Source organism: Uloborus diversus, chromosome 6 (genome assembly GCF_026930045.1).
Source record: "Uloborus diversus isolate 005 chromosome 6, Udiv.v.3.1, whole genome shotgun sequence".
In the NCBI taxonomy this organism is placed as follows: Eukaryota; Metazoa; Arthropoda; class Arachnida; order Araneae; family Uloboridae; genus Uloborus; species Uloborus diversus.
Window position 1 is genome coordinate 110580078 of NC_072736.1, and position 27864 is coordinate 110607941.

The 27864-nt window shown below is 34.7% G+C and overlaps 1 protein-coding gene across 1 annotated transcript in view; it reads right to left on the minus strand.

Annotated features, from left to right (window-relative positions):
- Nucleotides 1-27864, minus strand: part of LOC129225313 (ras-like GTP-binding protein rhoA) — a 69350-nt gene that overhangs the window by 34752 nt on the left and 6734 nt on the right. The window contains exon 2 of the mRNA XM_054859903.1: nt 17094-17223. Coding sequence (XP_054715878.1) covers nt 17094-17189 — 96 coding nt within the window. The 5' untranslated portion in view covers nt 17190-17223. The remainder of the gene's footprint in view (nt 1-17093; nt 17224-27864) is intronic.

Below are 27864 nucleotides of genomic sequence, written 5' to 3' on the forward strand. Positions count from 1 at the left end.
TCAACTTACGCGAAGGGTCTTGGAACGCATCCCTCGCGCAAGTCAGGACTCGACTGTACAGTGTAAAGGTAGGAGTCAAATCTACAACTTCCTTATTACGTTTAGAAGCTGGCAGAGGAAGCGCTTTCCACCGCTCGGCCATAGGGCACCCTTGATTATGCGAAATCTTTTATCTCTTAAAATGCGTAGAGTTATGTGCTTTTGCTTGCACATGGTGTCCTGAACTTTCTTTGAAAAAGTGAAAAATTAAACAAATCCGTCAACTGTGCTTCTATGCGATTCTTACCGAATATAGTTTCATGTCTCAGAGCAAAAAAAAAAAAAAAAAAAAAAAAAAAAACAGGCTTTTCCAAATTAAAATGGCAGAAATTAAAAATGATCAGTTAAGCACTCTGTCACTCCCCCCCCCCCTTCATCCTTATAATGCGAATTAAACTTGTATTTTTAGTCGAAAGATCTGAGCCAGAACACCTCATTCCGACGCTTCATTTATATATTTTTTAATTTCAAAAATTACTCACTTAACTTTTAACCGTTAAAAAAATAAAAATCTTTGGAACAGTATTATACTGCGAAAGAAAAAAAAAATCTTTGTTACCCTGAAACGCGTAATTGCAATTCTTGCAACTAGTTGAAATTTTATCATCTTTAAACTTTGAACTTAACAACAGGTCACGGTTAAATTTGAATCTGGCAATCATCCAAACATAACAAGAGACTGTTTTGAAAAAACTTAATTCGTAAAAACACTCTTCGTTGAACATGTTCAATGAAGAATTCGGAGCTTAAAGGATGAATGTGAACACATATTTCTAATGTTACAAAATCGATGTTGGTGGACGAGGAAAGAGACTTGTTTATTTCTGAACGAAATTCTGGGTACCTGTGGAATTGCAGAACAACACGAACTGCAGTTTTTGTCCGCCGCTTTATCTTCAACATTTTCACACATGCAAGGAATCCCTCAAATAATTAACAAATATCGAATCTAAACGTCTACAGTCGAGCCCGCTTAATGGAATAACCAATTTTTCACGAAAAATTATTCTAATAAGTGGGATATTCCATTAAACGGAATTAAAATAATAGACATAAACGGTTTGGTACATTGAAAATGTATTATATTAAGCGGGATATTCTTTTAACCGATATTCTAATAAGCGGGCTTGACTGTATTTATTGCACAAGAAGCTAACTAGCTTCAAATACATCAAACCAAATCCAGTTGAACAGCAGCCCATGGCGCCGCAAGGCCCACTGTGCCCGTCTCAGTCTCCCTGACCAAGGACTCTGGGGTGCTACATAGATGTTTTGGTTAGGTGATCAGCCGAACGTGGAATCCCCAGGCTTTAGTTCCCAAGCCTGGTTAGTACTCATTTTATCAACCCATTGGAGGGATGAACGGCTGGGTCGACCATGTCCGATCGGGGACCAGAACCCGGGTCTGCGGCGTGAGAGCGCGAAGCGCTACCACTTAGCCACTGGGCTTCCTACAAATATATCTTAGAACTGAAAACACAGCGCCGTGCTTCCATAAACAACGTAGAAAGGATTTCAATCCTCGAGAGAAGGAAATTTATTTAATTATTTATTTATACAGAAGCTAATGTTTCATATATAGAACTGCGTACAATGCGACTTGCCTCCAGGCAAACACAGGAATGATTTATAATACCAGAGAAGGAAATAACACCCAGGGCACCGGCCGGAATCGAACCCGTAACCTCCGGCTTAGAAGAGGAAACTTTCACCACTAAGTCAAGGAAGTCCCCGAGAGAAGGAAATTGTATCTAGAGTAAGAGCGGGAGACTTGAGTGGAACTCGGCATCTCCTCACTGCGCTCCGACAGCTGGTGCATCAGGTATTTTGGATCTCTCAACCGCTGAAGTCCTAAGTCTGAACTCGATTCAATCAAATTTGAGGGTCATCAAAGGAATTTAGTTACGTATTTTAAAAAACATAAGACCCTTTAAATCAAACATAACCAAAATAAAAATAGACTCGATTAGTTGTGCTGTAATGTAATGCGATTGAAATTTTCGTTATTAGATTTCTTCAAGAATCGATTTTTTCTCGTGATTTCTCCTTCAGTCATAAGTTTCAGCTGAATTTGATAAACTTTTGAACTTTTTTTGAATTTAAACCACTTTACCATTTATTGAAAAAAAAAGAGTCATAGCTTACGTTCGACAAGCACGACCGGTAGCGACTGGTTGGTTGATCACGTGACAACAGTGACGTCAGCGATTACTAACCGGTTGTTCACGAACCAATGCTTCATCGAACGCTTTCGGCTGATCACCGATTACTGGCGCAGACGAATAACACGCAGTTGAAAAACTTATAATTGGTCAAAAATGTCACTTGGTTCCAAACAACCAATGAACCAGCTTAAGTTGCGGTTGACCGGTAGAACCATCGGTGAGGCTCATAGAACGACATCGGAAGCAACCAGTTAATCGGTAGCTCTCAAGAACGCTGCGGTTAGTCACCGGTCGGCCGGTTGAGCTCGTCGAACGCAATCATGAGAGAGTAAGACAAATTATACCACATTAATCGATTGCTCAAATGAATTTAAATAATCGATTATTGCGTTTTTTTTATCACGTGGGGGAATGAAATGGCATTTTAAGGCGTTTGTGTGTGTGACTTTGTTAATTGGTGTTGTTTGATTTTAGCATCGTGCTGATGTGTGGCAAAGGATAGGTAAGTTATGTAGCTAGGTTTTCATAGTGAATTTAGATTGCTCGAAGTTTTAAGCATTACTTGTTAGTAAAAACTTTTTTGAAGATTTTTTAGTTTAAAGTGTTTTGAAATAAGATGACCTGAAGATTTTTTTTTTTTGGATTCTCATTTCAAAAAGTGAATTTTGATAAAACTTACAAATGAAATAATACGTAAAGACTTTTTAAGCATAACGTAGTGGGATGAATGCTACAAATAGGTCACAACATTTCAGTATTTTTCATACTGCTTCAAAGAAAACTAAATAAATGAATCTTTTTCAGGATTGTGAAGAAATGTGACGACTTGATTTTAATGTTATTAAAGTATAATTTCTAAATGTTCATTAATTATAAATATTAGCCTATTTTCACTTTCGTTGCATTATTTTGTTCGAAACATTCTTTTTCTATTTTACTTCAATTTGAAGTTTCCTAGTTATGGTATTCAGCTGACGATACGGTGCTGCCAAAATTGGTGTGTACTGCCAGTACATAATTAACATTTTGTACTTTTTCTCCTTATAGTAACCTAAGGGTAGTCGGTACCCTGCATACTTGTAATCTTAAATTGCTAAACTTTATGCTCCTTTGTCCCAAAGAGTTTTAATGATAGTAACTTGCAATTTTCAGTGTTTTCAAAAGATATCTATCAGTCTACTGAAGTGAAATTTTAAAGACATTCTGTTCATTTCAAAAAATTTTCCTAAAAGTTGCTATTTAAATGGAAAAAGTTTTGGACCATAAAAACAGCTGTTTAAGAAAGAGTCCTAAAGCCAAAATTTCACTTCAGTATAATTATGAACATGTAAACAAAATGAGGTGAAAATTACGAAGTAATGTGCAAAGTAGCTTCCTAGAAAAAGGAACACGAGTTTTTAAAACGGAAGTTTTGATGAAAAATATTTTAAAAGTAAACTTTAAACGTTTTAAGCACATTCCTGCCCATTAATATTTAAATTGAGTTACTTTTAATCTATACAGAAACATGATTTTGGCTTCGTTTGAAAACTTGTGAATTGAATATTTTGAATAGGAGAACTTAGTTTTTTTTTAATAAAATGCATTAGCGATAATTTAAACTTTTAAAATACTGTCAAACTCTCTTACAACGATTGCAAAGGGATCCCGGTATTTGCTCGTTATAACAGTGCTCGTAAAGAAGATTTCGTGAAAAAAATCAAATTCATCACAGTCGCTTTTCTTTAATTCCTATACAGTACCAAAGAAAGTTAATTTGCTTCGAACTGTCTGAGTGTCAGTTTCTTGTTTTTGAGGAATATGCATGCACGCACACATGTAATTTTTAAATAATGCTTTACTCCAAAAGTTAAAAGTGCTGTCATCGCTAGTTCTCGGGATTTATTTATCATTAACTTTGAACTGACTTTAAAATGTTGATGGAAATTTTCCCAAAAAAGGGCTGCTAGTCAACAGAAAATTTTATGAATCGCAGAAATATTGCTCGCTTAAGTAGGGTTAGCTCGTTAAAAGAAAGCTTGGTTACCATAGATTCAACCAACAATCTCTAATTTTCTCGCTAAATCGGGTTCTCGTTAATACAGGTTTCGTTATAAGGGAGTTCTGTATCTTGCCAGCAACTTAAGAAGTTCTGAAGTAGATATATTAAATAAAACAAAGATATCGCAGCTTAAAGGAAAGTTGTATTATAACTGCTTGTAAATATTCAAAACTTATTGCCACGACTGTTTTCTTCGTTTCAACAGTTAATTTGAAGCACTTGTTCTCGGACTTTGAATTCAAAGCTGAGCTTTCTACTTTGATCACAAATAGGAACGCTTTTATACTTTCCCGAAGCATTACTTTATCACAGCATTTTTACATCCATATTCAAAAGTTTTGAAAACAAAAATGTTAAAAGGGTATCTAATACTGGGAGCGGTTAAGGTGGTATGGAATTTGCTGATGCAAAAATAATTCCTTTCTCTGATACGCATAAAATAAAGTTGGGCTATTTTTTGAAACAGTCTAAATTTCTGATATGCATAAAGCGTTAAATTGGTTCCACTTTTTTGTTCAAAATTTACTTGGGTCAAAAGTCTGATCATATTCAAAATAAGGAATAATCCTTCTTGCCTTCACAATGCAGCTTATTGTAAATTATCTAGTAAGAAAACATGACTAAAAGGTCAAATCAATGTTATTTCCTCGAAATAAAATTCCTCGTAACTTATATTAGTTGGTATATTAATGTACAATAAATACTGTTTACTAAACAACCAGACTCGTTTTAAATTAAGGTTTGATACCATGCAATACGCTGTATGAAAGTTGTACTGAAGAAATTAATCTTTTCATACGTACAGTTGCGCAATGAAAAAATTTTGAAATCTAGCTATTGTGTTTCAATTATCTAGTCATTTTTTAACTGAGTAATAAAGTATCCTTCATAGTTTAAAACCTTCGTTTAAAATGCTTGGATATATTGAAGTTTTCTGAGTAATTATTTTAACACTGTAACTAATACAATTCTGTATATTTGTTCACGCACATAAGCTAAATTAACCTTAACCAATGTGTAAATAGCAAGTTTTTAAACTTTCTGCTTTATATATTAATGGTTTCTTATTTTGACTTTGCTTTCTGTCAAACTTGTCATTGGAAAATACTGAAAATCGACGTTTTAATGAAAGTGTCTATTTAACAAATAGCTGAAAACCTTGATCGAAAGAAAGTTCCCCTGAAGACTGAGCAAATCATTTCACTTTACAAATTTTTCTGATTGTAGATGGCGATTTATCTAATGTGAGATCCAATGCTATATTTTGGCAATAAAACTGGAAATATCAATTTTTTCGAAGATGTGATTGGTGCCAAGCATGCCAAACACAGAAAATGAGTCTTCGAAATGAAATATGAATGAAAATAATTAGTCGCCACCTGGCGATTGAACGTTTTATTCTTGCGGTTAAATAAAATGCTTAACCAACTATTTCATACTCGACCAGCCATAAAAAAATATACTTAATTGATTTTTTTTTTGACTTGTCATTTCTATTTCGTTGCACTTAGTGTGTGATGTAAAAACGAATCAAGCTCACATGTAGTATTTCGTATAGCCAGCGGAAGAAAGTAGCATGTACTTGTTTTTTTTTACCTTGATGTTTAAAGTACCATTCTTCCCTTTTTAACATAATATTCACCGCTTCAGTTAGGTCTCTTATGCTAACGTTTTAATTTTTAAAAAATAATTAAAATGGCAACTAATGATAAAACGTGGCAACGAAACTAAGTGTCTACCGGCCCCTGGAGGCTAACTAAAAATTGGGATTTTCAGGTCTAGTATAAAGTGACAAATATTTGTATGCAACTTTTCCGTTTAACAAACGGAAGTTTTAAGAATTTGGATGGAATTCGGAGTGATATTTTTGACTCAAAGAAACCCACAACGAGATCTTAAGCGGTATATGGTTTTTTAGAGGATAAGGTTCTTATTTTGTCAAAGTTATCAAATAAATCTTACTATACATTTATTTTCAGGATGGTAAGATTAATACTACTATTGCTTGTTATCAATGCATTGTCTTGGATTGAATGCATTTCGGCAGGACAAGAGAGCGGAGAAGTTCTCGAGCAGTCGACAGAAAAAAAGTCAAGGAAAGTACGAAGCATAGACTTGAATATTCCAGATGGGGGCGAAAAGGAAGATTGGACAGTTCAGCCGGTGAAAGTCATCATTCGGGATAAGCCAGAAGTTGTTAATGTCCCTCATCCATACCCCGTGAAACACTTTGTACCTGTTCCAAAGATTGTTCCTGTCATCAAAAAAGTTCCAGTCCTAAAGCCACTACCAGTTCCGTTTTTTGTACCAAAAGTTGTGCCAATTCCAAAGAAAGTTTTAGTTCCCAAACCATTTAAAATCATAAAACCTATCCCAGTGCCAAAACCTTATCTTGTTCCGAAAGAAATTCCCATTCCTAAACCTTATGCTGTACCAAAACCATTTCCTGTGCCTGTTCCGAAGTTTTACAAGAAAAAGGTTTTTATTCCAGTGCCAAAGAAGATTCCAGTACCTATATTCAAACCAATACCTGTCCCTGTACCAAAGTTTGTCAAACAACCAATACATATTATTGTTAAAGAGACTCCTAAAAAAGTTCCTGTTCCTACTATAGTTAAGATTCCAAAAATTGTGAAGATGCCTAAGATTGTTCCAGTTTTAAAGCCAGTTTTCATAAAGAAACCAGTTCCAGTGCCTCATGTTATCACTAAGGTGAAGCCTATACCAAAATTAGTGCCAGTTCCAAAATTCGTGAAAGTTCCCAAAATTGTACCAGTCAAAAAGCCTTATTTGAAACCTGTCCCAGTGAAAGTTTTCAAACCATACGCTGTAAAAAAGCCTATCCCGATACCCATTCCAAAACCTTATATAAAGAAAATATTTGTTCCAGTTCCGAAACCTGTGATCATTCCAATATTTAAACCAAAACCAATTCCTGTGCCAAAATTTGTAAAACAACCAATACACATTATAGTGAAAGAGAAACCAAAATTAGTTCCAGTTCCACATCCTGTTAAAGTCCCAAAAATAGTTAAAATTCCAAAAATAATCCCAGTGCCTAAACCAGTACCTGTGTTCAAAAAGGTTCCAGTACCAGTTATAGTAAAGAAAGTGAAAGTAATTCCTAAAATCGTCCCATATCCGAAGTTTATTAAAATAAAGAAGCCAATCCCATATCCGAAGCCGTATTTGTATCCAAAGGAAATTAATATACCAAAGCCGTACAAGGTGAAGAAACCGTTCCCTGTTCCAGTTCCAAAGTTGGCACCCTTTCCTGTTCCTATTCCAATTAAAAAACCATTCTTGGTTCCTCTTATGAAGCCACTGCCAATACCCATTCCGAAGCCGATTGGAGTACCGATTGAAATAATAAGAGAAAAAGGAATCATCAGCAAGAATCCAGTTCCTGCAACGTAAGTAGTTTATCAAGAAGTTTATCTTAAAAAAAAAAAAACCGCTAAATGGTTCATATTTAAAAGACAAAATTTGCCACTAAAAATTAAACTACTTTGCACACTTACTCTGATCCGAGTGAAATTTTGTACATATTTAAAACTTGCTACGCGACTAGAAGCCACGAAATTAATTTCAAACTGTTTTTAATTTAAAACCTTATTATACGCCAATCCTTTAGGGAGTCAAAGGGCTTAATTGCCCCTTCTGGCTTTGAAAAATGTTTTTACACAAGCGGGCGTGGTTTTTGCTCTTACGATAAACTTGCTTTGAGTATACATCCTTTGTCTCCCCTCAGCATTGGAAAGCGGGGCAATCGTCCCGGGCACCACGAAATGAGGGGGTCGCCTCAAAAAACGGAATCATTGCAATGATTCTATTTTTTCCTAGTGCACGAAGATATTCTTCTCTCCCAGTTTAGAAACATTAGTTTCTTATTATTGAAGCAGATATAAATTCTGAGAATACCTGTTTAGAATAAAACAAAAGGCACTTCTCCATTGAACAGTTCTCGCCAAATTTCATAGAATTCAGTCCCTGCGTGGGTTAATAGATAGGGTTTGCACAGGGGGAGGGAGAAGTGACATCTATTGGCCTGAGCTTGAATCTGAAGGGTCCGAGATTTTAAAAATGAGGGCTGAAATATAAGTCGAAACGTAGGGGTAAACAACATGGAGGGGGGCCCGTAAATGTCATTTGTTACGGACCTCAAAATTTCTGTGCACGCCACTGCTTACAGGTGGAGGGGGGGGAGGCTCATGCTTGGTAACAAGACAGGAGATGTCTTTAGGTTGACCCATGACGTCAAGAAGAAAATACTTTCAGTTCACCCAAGTAATTTCAACAAATTGTAGCCAAAAATTATCACCATTCTGCTAGTGAGTCTTCATTTTGGTATTTTTTAGGGTCTTGGTTGAGATGTAATTTTTTTAAATATCAAATGGCATATATACATTCTACTTTTAAATTACAAGCAAAGTAACGCATTGGTGTATACTTTTTCTTCACAAAATAATGTGGATATTAAACCAAGGACGATCATTTTAATTTATTTTCTGCCAGTTCCAAAAATTATTCAGTTTGTGATAGTTCGGTACTGTCGGCTAAAACTACAAATTAGGTAACATATTTTTGTTTGCAAACTCATTACAAATAAATGGTGATGGGGTGCTTATCCCCTCTCAAATGCTTTGAGACACTATCACTCAATTAAAAACGCTCCTTCTAAAAATTGCAATTTTGCTATCCGAGTCGCATCTCTCATTCGTAATGGGGCACCAGGGACGAATAGAAGGGAGGGGCGGCGTTCGCCTTTCCCTTGACTCTCCAACGTTAATTTTTTGAAAATGAAGTTCAAAAAACGCAAATTTAGACTCGTTTCTTTGATGTTGAGAGAAAGGGGGTTTGGGTTTATGACCCTATCTCGAAACTGTTTCGGAATTAAAGTCCGAAACCTTTGTGATCACTATTTTTAAATCTGAAAACATAGTAAAAAGTAATAAAAATGAACCGCCCCTCCCTTAAACTTTCTGGATCCGATCTTGTGGGGCACCCATGAACCTAGCTATGTAGAACAGAAACTTGTAAAATTTTCATACAAAAAAACTTTCTTCGATTCTACACATAAATGCTGGTATTAAGTTAGAACAAGTAAAAGCAAAAAACTCTTGAAAGGAATCATTGAGAGTCCAGATCAAAATGTAATTTTGACTTAATTTATTTCAAAGAACACATTTCTTATTTATATAATCTACAATCATTTATTAGTGTTCTTAATTTGATCAATATGATAAAGTAATTCAGTTTTATTTTTTTATTTTGTGGGGTAACATTTTACAAAATAATTAAATTTTTAACATTTCCATTTTTTGAAACGTTTTCAGGGTATTAATAAATAATAAAAACACTCATTGCTTAATTTAGATGATCCATAGCCCTGTTTTGTCTATTAATATTTAAAGTTTGATGCGTAACAAGTATGACGCGTTCACACGAGTGATGCATTGATGTTATAACTAACTTGATTTTTCTCTGTGTGTGTGGTGGGGGGGGGGGGGGGAGCGTCTCCAAGAAACATTCGCCCCGGGGGCCGTCAGCTCTTCGGACGACCCTGACCTCGTTATAAGTTAGCCTGGATTTTTAGTTCTTGTCAGTTAAAAACAAAATAATTAGTTCTGAAAGCAATTCATTCTTTAAAATGTTGACATGCGCCGAGTTATAATCATTTGTACACATTTTTCTTGGACACTATTAATGTTTAAAATTTTAAAATATTTGTTAACGTAAGAAATTTCACTAGTATTTCCGTTTTTAGTTTTAAGTATTTCACAGCATTTAAGTTCCTTTCAAAATTTTGACTGAAATTTCAAAATTTTTATGATATTGTGTATATTTTTTGTAATACTTACAGGTATTTTGATGTAGCTTACAAACCATTTTTTCAGTCATCGCAAATTTATCTGAAGTAAAAATTCTTATATCTTTTAGTAGAAAACTTATATTTGTCATGAATACAGTTTAAAAATTATAGCATCAATATTTACTTTTCCAAATCTATTGATTTCCACTCATAAGTGTTGCATTTGTTTCTAAGATAAACTTGAATTTTTAGCTGGTTTAATTTTAATCTTGCACTTGGAATTGCGTTCTTTATACTTGTTTTTTGAGAAATCTTTGCTTGGAATAAAGTTTTCTATTTTTGCATTATGTAAATATTAGTTCAGATGTTAACGATGTGTCCTGACCAATTTTTCAGGATTTATTTTTGATTCATCTACTCATTTTATTTAAAAAAAATAAATTTAATTTTTTTTAGTTCTAATGATCGCTGTATACGTTATATTAGTACTTAATGCTCCTCCGTAAGCAATAATGTTTGTTTTTTAAATGTTAACTAAAGTCTGCTAATTCAATATCTGGTAAAGATAAAACTGTTATATCATTGTAAATCATTACGATTTATCTTTAAATAAGTTGAATTATTTGAAGTTTAGCTTGTCTCTGTTAAATAATTTTTGTGCAGATGCAGTATAGTGAAAGATTTAAGTTTTTCTTAGCTTCTTACTAAAAATTTAATAGGATGCTCAATTACACCCTAATTTAACATTAGTCGCAGTATAAAAAATGCCACAAGTTTAGAACTTTAACAGCTGTTTTTCTGTAAAAAAATTACTTTATTGCAATTTATATGCATATTACTGGTGTATATCAACTGTAGCATTGTATTTCCTGTTCAATGTATTTTTGTAACCCTATCCCTATACGTATTAAGTTGGGAGGGGACTGAGCCCCCTCTTTCAGTTGAAATAGGAAGCTCAAATTCTTCCAGTATATTACTATCTACACGTCTAAAAATATTGAGGGGTGACCCGTTATCTATTTGAAACTATTTTTGGCATGTATTTTTGAGCCACTCTACTCTATAGCCTTCTGAGCTTTTTTACAAATAGCTTGGATTCTAGCAAAAAAAAAAGAAAGATTTACTTTAGGTTGAACTGCCATTAAATTTTTAAGCGATCGAATTTGAAAGAAAAGAGCAAAGTTCTGCTAAGTAATTCTTGCTTCATATTATGCCCAAAGGTTATTGTTTGAAAAAGTTGACTGGATTGGAAACGCTACAAAAAATTAAAGTTTACTGTATTACTTGTAACTAAAATTACATTGTTTTTGCTGACTTGTGATTTACAAGTTTCTGCTGTTTCCAGGCAGCCCTTTTTGAATGCCTCCTTTTATCCGAAATTTTCGATTTACCGCGCTGCCAATCATCTGTTAGGCGATGTTCTAATGTATTTCCAGTTTTGCATTAGATCATTAAATTTATCAGTCCTCGGGCTTGTTCTTGAATTGGTTGAGTAAATGTTAAAATAAGTCTTTTATTAGGGCAAAAATTTAAGTTTTTGACTCGGTTCTGCTACCACAATTAAGCTCCAAAAGTAAATCTAATTTTTGATGAGTCTTGTTAAACTTCAGAATGGCTTTAAATCCAATGCTTTGAAAAGTTAGCAACTTTAAAGACAGTTTGTCTTAGCCAAGGAAAAGATGTCTTTTAAAATCTTCTCAATATTTCTGTGAGGAACGTTAATGATTTAACTTTATGTCAAAGTAAATTTCCAAAATAGTTATTGAAGCCTGAATAATGTTCCTAGTATAACTGTAAAAAGTTTGTTTCTGAACATAAAGACCCAGTTTTTTTCTTTGGCCATAAAATATGTTGCTCGTGGAAATACAAGTAACGCATGTTAAAACAGTAAAGGTTTTCTCAAAAATCTACATTTTTATCTTAGTAGTTTTAAAATATTATCGTAAGGACCTTTATTACAAAATATCCGAGGACTAGTTTTGCTTCTGAAGAGTATGTTTGAATATTTCTAGGACTGAAAATTCTTAAATGCTCCCTATCGGTTATAAAATCTTTGAACGAGGAGCAAGCTTAAAATCCTACATCCAGAAAAGTTTATTTGAAACTTTGAATGATCATAAATTTTTTTATAATTAAATTTCTTCCATTTCGAGTTTATTTTTAACTCTACAGAAAATTACAAAATTTCCGTTTTGTGTTTCAACATTTAATAGAATTCAAGAACACATTGTTTTTGCGTTTCCAGGTTAGAAGGAAAGAAGATAGTTTATGAGGAACAGGCTTATAAAGGAGAGTACGATAAAGAAACTAAGGATATGAAGTTGGATGACGAAGATGTAAAAAAACTTCTTATGGAAGAACTAAAATTGTAAATTGATTTTCCACCATGTGATGTTGAACTTTATTTTATCTCCTAATCGTTCGAACATTTGCGAATCGCACGCAATTTCAAGACTTTTTTAATTAAGACTTTTAATCTGGAAGTAGTGAATTGGCAATTGTTTTAATTCTTCGTGAATCATATGCTACAATAAATATTATCTTAAGTATTTTTTGCCTTTTGTGATCAATCAATATAGTTTTCTTTCATGGAAAAAAGCACGGTAAGCAAAAGCTGAAATATTAAATTTATAAACTAAAACAAAAAATCCTCGTAATTTTTAAATCAAAATTCAAGGATTCCACGAATAGGTACAGAACTTCATTCCTAATTTACACAAGCGGAATCCTTAGTCCAGTTACATTCTCGTAAAAATACTGTAAAATGATTAGATTCAGTAGCAACCATTATTGTAGCTGTAAACCGATAGTAGAATTATACTAAAGTGCACACAAATAGATTTCAAGAGGCTCATTGTTATCCAATGAGCCTATCAATTTTGTTGTGGTAGTAATGTTCTAACCTGACTAATACGACCTTTATTGGCAGATAACGAGGTAGTTCAGCACCTTTGTCAGTACTGTAGATGAAGTGCTATGCAGGGAATTCGTCCCTCAAATATTTGCTTTTCTATTGTAGATATTTGCAAATGTCAAGTAAATTAGTTTCAAACCACCTTATTTTGACGAATTCATACCAAACATTCTTTCAAACTACATAACTACTCTTTACTAATTACTGTCTTGGGAAAACTTAAACTTCAGGCATCTCACGGAAAGAAATTTTACGCAAGTGTAAGATGAAGTAATCAAACTACTGAACTATTAACACCTTTCTATAGACGTGTGGTAAAAAATTGTTGGAATTTAATCAGAATCTGGAATTATATGGTCGGCAATGGAATGGGCTTAAGTTTTGAACAGTTTCATGCAAGCCTTTGATTTATACTTAAAGTGGACGATGCCATATAAAATAGAATGTCTTGTAATATGTTATTAGTGTTTAAAGATAAGTGTTGGTCGGTTTTTGAGAAGTATTACCTAAAAGCTATATTTTTTATATGTAAATAATTTTCTATAAGCTTGGTTCACACTAAAAAAATACAAAATCTCTTACAACACTCAAACTGCAGTTGATCTAAAAAATCTTACATTTAAATTAACTAAAGTTTGTTATCTAATTGCAGTATTCAGCCGACGAGTTCGACAATTAACTCGACATTCCTCGTGGGCTATGTGTTCCTATTCAGAAATATTTTCTAGGTCACCATCTCTCCAGTCCAGCCTATTATGAAATAGGTGCTACCGAATGTCTTCCATTGGCTTATAGTCTGACTTTGATAAGTTACCTTCCTATAGAATGAGGCTCAAAATATTTTATTTGTCAAAATGGGGCAATGAAATAACCGGTTTGTTTGTGTTGTCGGTAGTAGTTATTGGTGTTTTACCCGATATAAGAAAGAGCCTTGTTCAACGGAAACATGAATAATATCGTACAAGGTCGTGTCTTTTTATCAGAGCTAGCCTATTCAGATCAACTGATGACATAGGCGGCAGTTAAAACCCATTAGAACGCAGTGCCATATTTGTAAGACAGTTTTACTTCATTGGCGTAAAAAGAGACTTCCAATGTTTTCATATTTCGAATCCTGTGGAGATGCATTTCTCGAAGATGGAGATAAATTTGACAAGGGCGCCCATATAGGGGGGAAAGGGGGCTCGAGCCCCCCCCCCTTGAAAATTAGAACTTCTTTTAGTACTTTTTTCTTTGCAAAAATATAAAATTATTTCTTCTCCAGTCATTGATGAATAAATAATTAAATGTCAAATTTTAATGACTCTAATGTGCCTCCCTGCGGAAAATATCCTGCTAAACTATGGTTAAAATTTCTGTCCGCCCCCCACTCTACAATTTTGCATATGGGTGCCCATGGATACTAGTGAAGATTTGTAATTTAATTCATAGATAAAATATGTTATTAGGTGTACGTATGTGTGCATAATCGTATTTAATCATTCTGTTAAATTTAAAGTTTCATTCGCTAAAATGGAGATCCACCCAATCCCCCTCTCAAAAATTTAAGTTAGGGGCAAAAGCTTGAAACGAAGTGAAACTGGGATGTCTATATATGTCGGAAATAGTCGCAAGGTAGATTCTGTAAAATTCATACTGACGCACGTTGATGGCGTGAAAACATTTATCAAATGAGTGTTTTTTTTTTTCGACTCTAATTAGTAAAACATGAAATTCTTGCTCAACTGCTTGTACATCTGCCCTTTTAGAATTTTAATATATTTGGTTAATGCCAGCAAAATAAATTCACGTGTCAAAAATATAGTTTCCATGCTGAAGTATGAATTGACAAGTAGTGTTTTTACTTTTTAAATACTGACTCTTCCAATACATATTTCGGTGTCAAGTTGCTTTCAGCCGAAAATCTCAATAAAACAAGTGCGTAAAAAACGAAATATCTCTTTAAGTATTGTTAGTGTTTTGTATGCAGAAGCGAGAATACTCTTCAAGTATTATCCCCCCCCCCCCCCGACTTTAAAAAATATTGCAGTTTAAAATGGGGAAAATCAGAAAGAAATGTTTACCTTTATGCTGGAACTGTAAGATATAAGTGTTCAGAGTTACAGGGAGAAAAGAGTTTTGACTTTTATGTAAGGTGAATGTAGTTTAAAGTTAAATTCTTTTTAAATGTGTAAGAAAGAACTATCGAAAACGTATGAAAATAATTAAGAGTAATTAATCCTAAAGTGACTGTGAAGGGTTGAAACTATATTCTCTATTAGCACAATCTAGTAGATTTGTAGAATATGATTTCATCTAGTTAAATAACTTTATTTAACCCCAGAAGGCTGAAATCAAGTTTGATATCTGAAATTATTCATTTGTTTTTTAACGTAAGTAGTGGGATGTATTTAGTCCCCAGTTTATACTTTTTGTACAATACAAAAATATTTAGCAATTTTTTGCAAGCTGGACATTTTCCAATGATTTTTGTAGCTATATAAATACAACAGAAGCTCTTTAATGCTCTTATATATACATATAAATCCTGTCTGTATGCAAAATAGAGATCTTAAAATACACTGCTCGACATTGAAAATGCAACTCCAAGCAGGAGTATTCAGAAATGTATGCAAATTTTAGAGGAGACGTACATCACTGAGCTATGCACATGATGTGAAATGCGCAACTCTCCGACGCACGTGAAGTAAAATATAAGGGAAGAAACTTGCAGAATGGGCAATATTCGTGTCATTTCCGACTAGAGAATTATCGAACAAATTTTGTTTTTGTCTTGAAGGATACGTGTAACGCGAGAGAATGCCAGACCGCCGTCAACGAAGGCACTTCCAGCAGATAGACGATTTTACGAGGGGTAGGATGATCGGACTGAGAAGGTAGGTTGGTCCGTACGTCAAATCGCAGCTGATACCCACACAGATGCGAGCACGGTGCATCGGCTGTGCCGAAGATGTTTGAAACAACGAAATCTGCAAGATTGAGGGGTGCAGGGGCAGCCAGAGTGGCGTCAGAACGCGTGGATCGACGCATCCACCGACAAGCTGTAGCAGACCCACAATTCACTTGTTCCTCGATTCTGCAGCAGGTGCAAGATACCCTGAATGTTCTCGTGTCAACCAGAACCATTTTCCTCCGTTTGATCGCACGTGTTCTGCAATCACGGCGTCCGCTCAGAAGACTGCCATTGACCCCACAACATAGACAGCAACGTTTAGTATGGTGCCGGACTAGAGCGACGTGAATGACAGAATGGCGAAATGTCGTGTTCTCAGATGAATCCTGCTTCTGTTTAGCCAGTGATAGTCGCCGCATACGTGTGTGGCGCCGACGTGGAGACAGATCTAATCCGGCAGTAGCTGTGGAATGTCCCACCGCACGACAAAGTGACATAATGGTTGGGGGCGCAATTGCGTACGATTCCATATCACCTCTAGTTCGTATTCAGGGCACTATGATGGCCCAGCGATACTTGGGTAATGTGCTGCGGCTGGTGGCCCAACGATACTTGGATAATGTGCTGCGGCTGGTGGCAATCCCTTACCTTCTAGGGCTACCTAATGCATTTTTTCAGCACAATAACGCCCGACCACACAGTGCTGGCACTGCCAACATTCTCTCCAATACACACAGATGCTTCCCTGGCCACCATACTCTCCTGACCTGTCACCAATCGAAAATGTGTGGGATGTGATTGGACGCCTTTTGCAGACTCTGTCCGTGCCTCCTTCAGAAGACTAACAGTGGCAAATGGTTGAAAGGGAATGGAGAGCCATCCCTCTGGACACCATCCGCACCCTTATTGACTCTATGCCTAGACGTGTTTGTTCGTGTATCGCTGTTCGCGTTGGTCCTACATCCTAGGCGACGCCGTTCTCGCTTTGTATTCTGCCTATCATTTTGAAATTAAGATCACTTATTATTACTTGGTGTCTCTCTTTTTTCCAAATTTCATCATTTTCTGACCCTTCCTTCTTGGTGTTGCATTTTCAATGTCAAGCAGTGTATATACAGTGGAACCCCGCAGTAATAAACCCGGGACACAGTAAATGACGCAAATAAATGACCAAGCAGGATGGAAAATATACCACATAATTACTTAATTCGCAATGAGGATTCTTTTACCTGAGTGAAAGTGTCACTAACAAATCTGGTAATGAGTGAAGTCTTGCCACATCCACTGTCACCAACAAGCACAATCTTGCACGAGCACTCCTCCATGCACTGATCAATTCATCTCGTTCTCCTGCAAGTCCTGTCAAAAAAAAAATCAAATACAAAAGTGATTAGCTGAGCTTTACACTTATGAAACCTTACATATTTCACTTTCAGAATTTATTTATTTTCAAGAATAAGGTGAAAGTTTAATTGTTTTCTCCAAAAAAGGACGTTCAAAAATTTTAGGTAACTGCATGTGTACTAATAAAACAAAATTGGGTTTTGAGCAGTGAATAACCACCCCTAAGCCAGGGCTAAGGCAGAAAACCCTGACGTAGGGCAGATGCAGTAATTTACTGCTTAATACCAAGGCATTGCCTTGAATTTACCAGTTGAACCACACCGTGGTTGCGGACCTGCACCATGACTGCTGTGGTGAGCTTAATCTACTTTAGCTGCCAGTTTGTTGGCAGTCTAAGCTTCAATGACACGAAGTTAGTTACTATTCTATAACTAATGAATCCATAACAAGAACTAAATTGCAACCTGTGGATGTCATGACCGGACTGTTGGTATATTGCATGACATACTTTACATTTATATTTAATCTTTTAAAATATCTTTGACATGGTGCGACTCTGGTGCCTCTGCGAATTCCAGTGTCCACCGGCCTCCACTTGCGGGACCAATCCTGGGCAGTGTCTATGCCCTATACACATACACTTACGCACGCACCAGCATGCGCACACATACGCTTACACACACACACGTGATTACGAAAAGCATAATTTGAATTTATGAAAAATTTATTTATTTATTTTTTGTAATTAGAAGTATGTATCTACGACCAACAGTCTTAAAATCATAGGTCATTCAGGTTAAACTTGGACAAGCTATTTATATCTTTTCCCGATAAATTTCCGTCAGTGGCTACCTTTGTCTTCGATCCTCATTTCCTGAAACGTGTTCGATTTGCAGAAAGACTCTTCTACCCTTGACTCGATTAATATTTTAGTGCTCTAGTAATTTCTCAGTAGCTAATATTTTTGTGCTGTCGGAAAACATATCTAACATTCTGTATTTCCTTTCCTATCCAATTAAGAGTTATTTTGCTGCTCTCTAACGACGTGTTCCGACTCATTTTCCTCAGTTTTAGCTAGTACCTGATGTTTTATTTTTTCTTAGTTTTTATCGTTAGTGCGTGCTTTTAGATGGTTGAAACTTTCCTCACAATTAGTTACACGCTTTAAAGAGGCCCAAATAAATAATTACTTTAGTCAGTCATATTTATGTAGTTAGGAGCAAAAGCAACCAATGTCAAAAAATACCAGTTTTACAGAAGATGGATTGCAGTTTTTTTAAATTTTGTGTCTCTATCTAACTTTAACACCCAAGCCCAGCAAAGTTTTGACCATTAAAGGAGATACATTATCTCATGCTACTTTAGGAATGGACATATATTTTAAAATTAATTTAATCATACTTGAATTAAAGGGACATCGATTGCTTTAACCTTCAATAAAAAAAACTCATTGTTAAGGAAAGTGTTAATTTGGAGCAAATTTCTTTGGGCAGGGCATTTGAAAAATCTTTTTCTGGGGTTTTACGATTTTTTTTCGATTAGTTTTCAAAAATACAAAGTTTTTGGGTCATTCTTCAAAAAGTGTAACTTTTCTGTCTCACGCCTTTTACAGTAAAAACTTTAAGGAACAATTCATTTAACAATGATTTTTAACTTTATCAAAAATATATCTATTAAACCTTCCAGCAATTTTTTAATAATAATTTTTATTTAAGTATATTTTTAGCTCACAACATGTGAATTCTCACCTCCGTGGCATGGCATACAACTTGTGTGACTGTTTATGTTGCTTAATAACTTGTTTAATTAAAACTTACTTATGCATTGATTGCTTATTTATTGATTATTCCTTTCACAAGTGTCTCAAATACTAACTATTTAAGTATATTTAATTTCTTAATATTGTGTTTTAGTTCGTTTTAGTAGGACAAGAAGTCATGTCACAAAACAAATTCTCACCTCCGTTACCTAAATACAAAATGCCATTTCTCATTAACATGTGGCAGTAAAGACATCAAATTTTATTTTCCATGACACAAAGGAGCCCCCTTGTTTATTTTCAGCCATAGTTGAAGTTGTGAGATTTTTGTCGAAAAACAAAAAGATAGATTTTGCTTCAAAAGCTTAATATGGTTGTTCTGACTTCTCACCTCCGTGAACTTGAATTTCAGGGATGTAAATTAATGTGAAAAAAGAAGTGAACATGTTTACATATAAGATAAATAAATACCTTTGTGCTGAACAGTGAAGTAAGACAAACAACGTTAGAAAAAGCACAAATTTATGTGCAGATTGTAGCAACGAAGAAAAAAAAAAATCTCTTAGGCCTATATTAATGAAAAGTTCCTCACCTCCGTGACAGACCTTATCAATGTCATTATTTCTGAGGTGAAAATAAATGAAGGAAGAGAAATACATTAATAATAAGTATTCTACCAAAATTATAAATTGTCAGTATATCCTCAAATTTACTGAATACTATTTTTAACATACATTTGAAACTACTAATTAAGCCGCACTTTAATTATGAGAGCTTAAAGTTATATTCACAATAATCATTAAAATAGCTGATTGTTTGCTCAATTAACAAAATTACTACTCTGAAATTAAATTGGCCTCGATTTTTAAATATTGAAAGTTTTTCTTTTTTTTTATTTCAATGAACAAGGCATTTATTTATTTTTTTTTATTTATGAGTAAAATAATTGGAGCTTAGCTGGGCCATTGTTTATGGTTACTTCCAGTAGATAACACTTTCATTTAAGAACGAAAAAAAAAAGAAAACAAAAGGTTTAGAAATTTAAAAATATTTGCGTTCAAAAGTTACGTTTTCTAGAGAATGACCTTTGTGCTATTTTTCCAACAGTGGAAATAACCCCTTAGCGTTGATTCAGAAACGTAAAAGTCCGAACATACACGATCTTCATTTTTTTAGTTTTTTTCCCTTTCCAAAAAAAAATAGTCCTTTGCAGACTCCCCTAATATGACATCCAGTCTTTCAAGTGCCATCACTAAGCCAAGGATGTCAACGAAACCACCAGAAGGAAGACACCTGAACTCTTACAAATTGTACTGGGAATTTAGTTTGGCATAGAGTAATTTTTTCTCTGTCTCTTCATTTTTTCACAAATTTCAAAAATAAAATCAGGCAATGTTTTGAAAAAAAAAACTGAGTTTTATTTAGAATGGCAAAGAAATGATGTGAAAAAAAAAAAAAACTTCATATTCGAATTCAGTTTCGCGTTATTTTGCTTTTACTAGAAAATTGAAAGGTGTACGAATACTTATGGGAGCTACTGTACAAATTTAAATGACTATTCTGTTTATAAAATCATGAAATTAGTTACTTATCAGACGTTTTAAATTTCTGAAGATTTCTTTTTCAAATCACGATCAGAATACGCTGTTCTCAGCTAATCAACATTCCCAGAACATATTGTTGAAGTGTATTATTGCGATTGCAATAGCTAATCTTCGCGTGTGATATATAACTGATTTAATTTACAACTTTTTGCTAGAAATAGAAATGAATTTGAAATATATAGTCCAGTCATATTAGACAATAAAATCGCAAAGTGCAATGTAGTTCTCATTTTTTAATATGGTGTTTGGCTGAGTTAGGGTAGTGAAAATCCAAGTTTGCAGTTTTCAAAAACCTGTCCCTGCTGCGTAATTTGCGAAAAACTGCGAATTTTACGGACTTTTTTTTAAAATTTTCCCTTTAAAACTCCTAAACTATTCAATTTTTGACTAAATGTGAATGCCCGTTGTAAAGCACATTAAATTTTAAGCAATTTAAGCTGAAGTGGCGTTCTGTACGACCAATAGTTTGGGAAATATCGGGCTTCAAAAATTAGCCATTTCTTCCGAAAAATAAAAAATCTATGCTTCGATCACAATCCACGCCAAATATGGACATGAATTCCCACTTTTATTGAAAAAACTGAATATACTATTACAGTTCATTTAATTGTCTTTCATTAAAGCAAAAAACTAAATCAGTAGATTCAATAGTTCTTTTACAATTGCAAAACAAACAAATAGTCAGAAAGTTCGATTTTTGAAGAAATGAGACAAAATCCTTTTCAAGACAATATGAAAGATCCTATTCTAAAAAAAATTAGCCATCCGTAGCCAAAATACGTCAATAATTGACAGTCCTATGCAGGTAACGCAAACATTCCTTCCCCTACTTATCTATGCCTTTCACATTGATGCATTTTCGGCCGTATTTCGTTTTTCTACTGGAAAGTTGTCTACCGAGTTTGATTTTGAATAGATAATATTTTTGAACGTAAGATTTTCAATGCAAAGCACATCCCATTAGAATAAGAGAGATATGAGCGAAAGAAAAAAAACAGAATGATTTCAAAAGGGTGAAATTATTCACTGTTAGTTTTATCATTAAAACGTATCTTAAAAATTAACTACACTTACTGTCTTGATTGTATGGTGTCTTTGATGGATGTGATCGTACTCCGGAACCCTACCCCTAAAAAAAAAGGATAGGTCGATTTTTTTTTCATTTTATTATTTTTCTTTTTTTCATTTTTGTCGATTAGAACGGTAAAGATGTCTTGAGCAGTCTTTTCAAATGGCAGATTGCACAAAGTTGAGCAGGTAAGATCAGTTCTGAAACAACTGCATAATCCCATACATCCCTTCTTGCACTAAATGAGAAAAATCTGAAAAGGACAGGTGAGGCTGGATCGTTTAATGCAGTGATTGGTGACGAAAAAATCTCAAAATTTATGTTAGTCTTCGACCAACTCCACTCTGAGGCATCATTCTCCTCTGTCAACCATTTGTTTACTTGCCGGTACCTGCGATACAAATGGAATGAAGCTACTCTTTTGGTTGAAGACTAACAATGACGGTTCACGGTTGCATTACATGCTGCTTTGAGGAACAACTGAATACTGTCGCAAAATATTGGGGGATGCCTCATTTCCATACAGAGCAACTTTCTCCATCTCTACAGCTTCAGCTAAAGCTTCGGGACTCACTTCAGGAAGGAAAATTATGGTGACCTGATCAGACTTTTACCAGTTCGTTTGAAAAACATCGCGCAGTTTTAATTTTCTTAGCCAGACATGGGAAGATGTGGTATCACATCCACTAACTGCGTGAAGAAAAAGTACGAATCTAAGAGTTATTCAATTTTTCCTCGGTTGAAAAAAATGTATAAAACTTATTACAAATTAATTGGACTTCGGCACTTTTCTGGAAGGAAATATTTTGAATGTTTGAGAAAAAAACTGCAAAAAAAAAAAAAGATCCACATCCTCTTCATCATTGATTACCATCTGTTGAGATGTATTTTTTTTTCGATGGCGGTTCGGATAAAAGCGTTTCCTCAGGAGCACTCTGATGTTGAGCAATCAAATATAATCATATTGCGCTAGGGCGCAGTTGTTCTGATGTATCCGAAGACAGTAGAAACGTCCCTGAGTCATTCCAGTTCTCTAATAAAGTTTAACCTGAGCATAATTCATTAAACTTATCGAAAAAGCACGCAGCGGAATGGTTTAATGTGTTACAACTATGGATTAGTTCTTTCAGGCTCTCTTTCAGTTTCATTAGAACCAGTTCATTCATTACGCAAGTATACTCACAAAGTCACAAACTAGGAGAACATTTATTGATTCGCGAAACCGTGAAGTTTCTTCCAGTGCACATAAAAATCCTTTGAATTCATTCCATTATTCACATTTCTTGTAAATAAAAGCGAGCATTTTTTGCGTAGAAATCGATAACTGCTAAGTGAAAAAGTGTAAGCATTTTGGTTAATGTCTCTAGGTGCATCCCTATTTTCCATACTTTCTGCTTGAATGAGGTTTCAATAATTATAAACATTCGATTCTATTGAGCTTAAAGTGTACAGAGGGTTCATTTTTCATTCTAGGTTTCCCGCTGAAGCTTTACGTTTGATATGATAAACCTAGACAGTTTCATTTGCTTTTGCAAAAAGAATGAGTGAACTTTCATTTTCATTTATTCTTTGTTTCTGTGCTCGTCCGTCTTGAGATGATTAAATCTCATTACAAAATCGTCTGATGCCAAAATTATTTTCCATTCAAAATAACACTCGATGGGTAACTTCCCAGTTGAAATATTAAATACGGCCGAAAATTCATCAATGACAAAGGCATAAATACGTAGGGGAAGGAATCATGGGCGCCTATATGTAAAATTGTAAGGGGGGACTCGGATATTTTAACCATGGTTTAGCAGGATATTTTCCCCATGGAAGCTGATTTCAGGACAGATTCGAGTCATTAAAATTTGACATTTTTAATAACTTATTCATTAATGGCTGGAGAAATGTTTTACATTTTTGAAAAGAAAAACGTACTAAAAGGAAGAAAATTCTAATTTCTAAGGGGGGCTCGAGCCTCCCCCCCCTTGCCCCCTATATGGGCACCCTTGGAAGGAATGCTTGGTTTACTTCCATAGGGCTGTTAATTATTGACCTATTTAAGTTTTCTATAACCACCGTATTTTTCCAACACACATACTTATATAAACACGCATTAGAGTCTTATTATATCATTCTTTGCCCCCCCTTTTAGAATAGGATCTTCCATATTGTTTCGCTATATTAGTACGTTTGTTAATATTTCAGAAAAATATTTCAAACCGCAGACTGAAAATAATTTTAGAACAAACGTACATCAACGAAACGTAATTTTGCCAATCTATTCACAACTCCAGCAAACTATAGGAGTCGCTGCAGGCACTGTCTAATGGCGGATGTTAAAGGTAAAACAAACGCACGCCGGCGCCGTAACATATAAATTGCTTCAAAGCTTAGTAAATGACAGAAATTTTTGTTCGTATGTGTAATTTTTTTTTTCTTCATTCTTTTGAAAAGATTTTTCGAAGTCTTTTGGTTACTCTGACCCATGTAGAAAGAGATGGGAAATCAAAAAAAAATTACGGAAAGTACAGTGCTTGACAACTGCTAAGGAACAAGTGATTTATGCAAATTTGTACCTCAACCAGCTGGCCAATGGAAGCAAATTCAAGTTCACATGGCGTGGTAGATCAAGACTCGTTATCTGCATAAAAGGCAGTGCATACACGCTCAAGATTCGTACGAAAATTCACACCGTTTGGTTTTTAACAAAAATAGCGCTGGATGTTAAAAAAGGTTTTTCTCTAAAATTCTGTTTGGTTCTTGAAATATTTAAGAGTAAAATGTCAGCAAGACATCATTTGAGTACCTACGATCGTGAACGAGCGGTTGGACGATTGGAAGTAGGTTAAAGTGCCACCACTGTGGCTGCTGCAATGGGTGTATCAAAAAGTGCCATCTCCGGATTAAAGAAGCCCACTGAAGGTAAAAATGTTTTGCAAAAGCATGCCGGGGGTCGTGGTAGGAGCACCACACCTTCAGAGGATCGCTATGTAGCCCTCGTGGTAAAAAGGAACAGAAATTTCACTCCTGGACAGATAGCTGCAACTCTTACAACCGCTACCAGTACGCATGTTTCTGCAAGAACCATCTCACGGCAAGTAAATAATGTTGGTTTGTATGCACGGAAGCCCGTACGTTGCATCCAAGTTCAACCATGCCATCGTCGAGAGAGATTACGCTGGTGTAAGGTACATGTTGGGTGGGATTGTCAAAATTGGTCTAGAGTAATGTTCTCTGACGAATCTCGTTTCAGTGTGACAAGTGATTCTGGTCAGCTACTACTGTGGAGAGAGTTAGGAACACGTTATGCACCAAAATTTGTTTGCGAACTTGATCAGTACGGACCAGGCGTGATGGTGTGGGCAGGCATCATGCACAATGGCAGAACACCGCTTCACATTTTTAAACAAGAAAGCGTTACGTCGCAAATGTATTGCAGAGAAGTTATGATGGACCATGTTCATCTTTTTAGGGGGCTGTAAGTCAGACTTTCTCTTTACGGATGACGATACACTGCCACACAGGAGCATTGAAGTGTCAGACACACTGCAAAGTGAAAACATTCTCCGTATGCTTACTTTCCCGACTTAAATCCAACTGAACTTGCCTGGGAGGACCTTGGCAGACGTGTTGCGCGAAGAACCGTCCCTCCCAAAACAGTACAAGAACTCAAATCCTCCTTGAGAGAGAAATGGGAAAACATCCCCCAAGCACTCCTCAATAACTAGTGGGGAGTATGGAAAACAGATGTAAAATGTGCATTAGTGTCCCTGGTAATCATACATCATATTAAGGTACTCATGGCTCCATCATTCTGATCTAGATCATTTTTTTGTGGTTGTTTGAAAATCATCTAAGTTGGATTACTTTTTTATTTTTAAGTTTTTACTTCATTGATGCAGTAATATCTGTATTATTTTGCACTTATAATAAAGGCACATCATCCTTACTAACTATATACTTCGTTCTGTTTCTTTTATCATTATCTATTCTTAATTATTCCAAAAAACGGAATTGTTCCTTAGCAATTGTCAAGCAGTGTAAAAAAATAATGCAAAACACACATTAAGTTGTTCTGAAGCAGCCATTTTCACAATGTTGAATTCGATATTCATACATTTTTGGTTCCTTTCGAACAACATTTTCATTTTGTACTGTTTTTTTTTCTATACATTAGTACTTATCATGTCCAGTTTCGTGACATTTCCGGCATTTGTTGACATTTTTGTCACATAGTGCACATACGTGACCGTAAGACTGTCAAGAATAACATTCAATACTAGATAATTTATTTCTATGACTATATACGTATGATTGAATATCAAAAGCGGAAGATGATATTTCATTCTTTTAATTAGCTGGCGCAAATCTTTTTTTTTTTTATGTAAAAATGCGTTATTTCTTCGAATCGGTTTACTAAAAACTTCTCTACTACTTAATTCTCGTTGTTTCATATGTTTCTATTTCTCAACTAAATGCTAAAACTCTGTCATGCTACGCTGTGTGAATCATCTGCAAAATGTTCACGGATACATAGTGGCAGTTCTGTTTTAAATCATCATGCATTTAATTCATTCGTCATTTATGATTTAACTGATAAGCGAAATCTTGTCAAGATACGTACATTATTCTTTCACACAATACTAAAACCATAACTCTAAGTAGGCGCACTATTTTCGCGATAAAAATTCCAAGCCTTTATTTTTTATTACTGAAATTCTTAATGTTCTTTCTGGATTTTTCCATCCGTTCTGCGATAAATATTTTCAAAAATATTTATTTGCATATTGTTCATTTCAGTTAGATGCTTTAGTAACAAGGTTATTTAAATCAATTGTGTGGGAATAGGTTAAGGAACAGCGGTAATTTTTCAGCATGGTCCTAGTGTCCAGCCATTGTTATTAAATCTGTTTTTTTTTTCCATCGAAATGAAAAACTAATATTTATTTAAATTCACTCAAACAAGATAAATAAAATGTGTACTCACAGGTTTTAGCAAATATTTTTGATGTTACGCTGTTGCGGGTGGCGATTCCAAATGACGAATTATGCAATAAAAAAATACACTTAACAAACTGCTTGTTTTGCCCAAAATGGAACACAATGTTTTACCTTTTTCGGCACTTTTATAAATCACCGCAAGGTAGCGTATTCGAGCTCTGCAGTTGCGATTGTGTTGCATAAAAGCTGGCCTAGGGCAGACGATATTTTTTTTGTTTTTAATGAAAACTAAATGTATTTTTCTTTTTGAAAAAATAAAACAAAAATATTTCATTCATTTTTCGTCAAATAACTATGATTACGAAACAGACGATATTTTTAAAAGAGAGATAGCCTTTACTCTTTTTTTTCCTTTCACTATCTAATTTTATAATTTCAAAGCAGACAATAATTTGAATTGTTGGTGACATCAGAACGTTACTCGATCAGTGATTTTGGCTACTATATTAATGAGGATGACGTTTTTGTATAATTTTGTTTCATACTAGCCGCCTGCGGCGACCAGCTAGTTCGCCTTCTTACGCCATTCACCTTTCTATGCAAGCAGCCACCTACGGCGGCTGTTTGGCTAACTTGTCATTTACCTTTTTATTTCAAGTTTGCCTTCGGCGGCTGTTTAAATAAATTTGGCAGCAGTATTGATCAATCCATCTCTATCTTTTTTTTGTGCCATTCACATTTTTACACCAAGATTGCTGCCTTCGGCGGCTATCTACATTTACGATCTATCTCTAAATTTTCTTATCCATCTCTATTTATTTATTTTAACCTCCCCGCTCATTTCCTAATAAAAACAAAGATCACTCAAAAAAAAAAAAAAAAAATAATAAAAAATAAATAAATAAAATAAAATAAAAAAAAAACGATTTTTTTTTTATTTAAGTTGAGCAAAAAAAAAAAAAGTTATCTCAAAAATTCCCCGTAGTGTGCAAAAAGTAACAAAGTAAAATAAGTGACAAAGAAAAGAAATCTCGCTGTTTTTATTGAATTAAATGAGCACAATTATGAAATGTACGTAATATAGAAACAGCAAAACGTCCAGCTTGGGGGGGGGGTGAATGGAAAAAGAAATAACTGCAATCCCTAAATAAAACAAAAAAAAGGAAGGAAAAAAGCAAGCGCGGCCGGAAAAACACATGGTCATCACGTCATAAAACGTAGAAGTAAGCTATATAGTAAAAAAAAGAAGATTAACATTGTTTGCGATTAAGATTCCGACGTAAATATCGAATCGA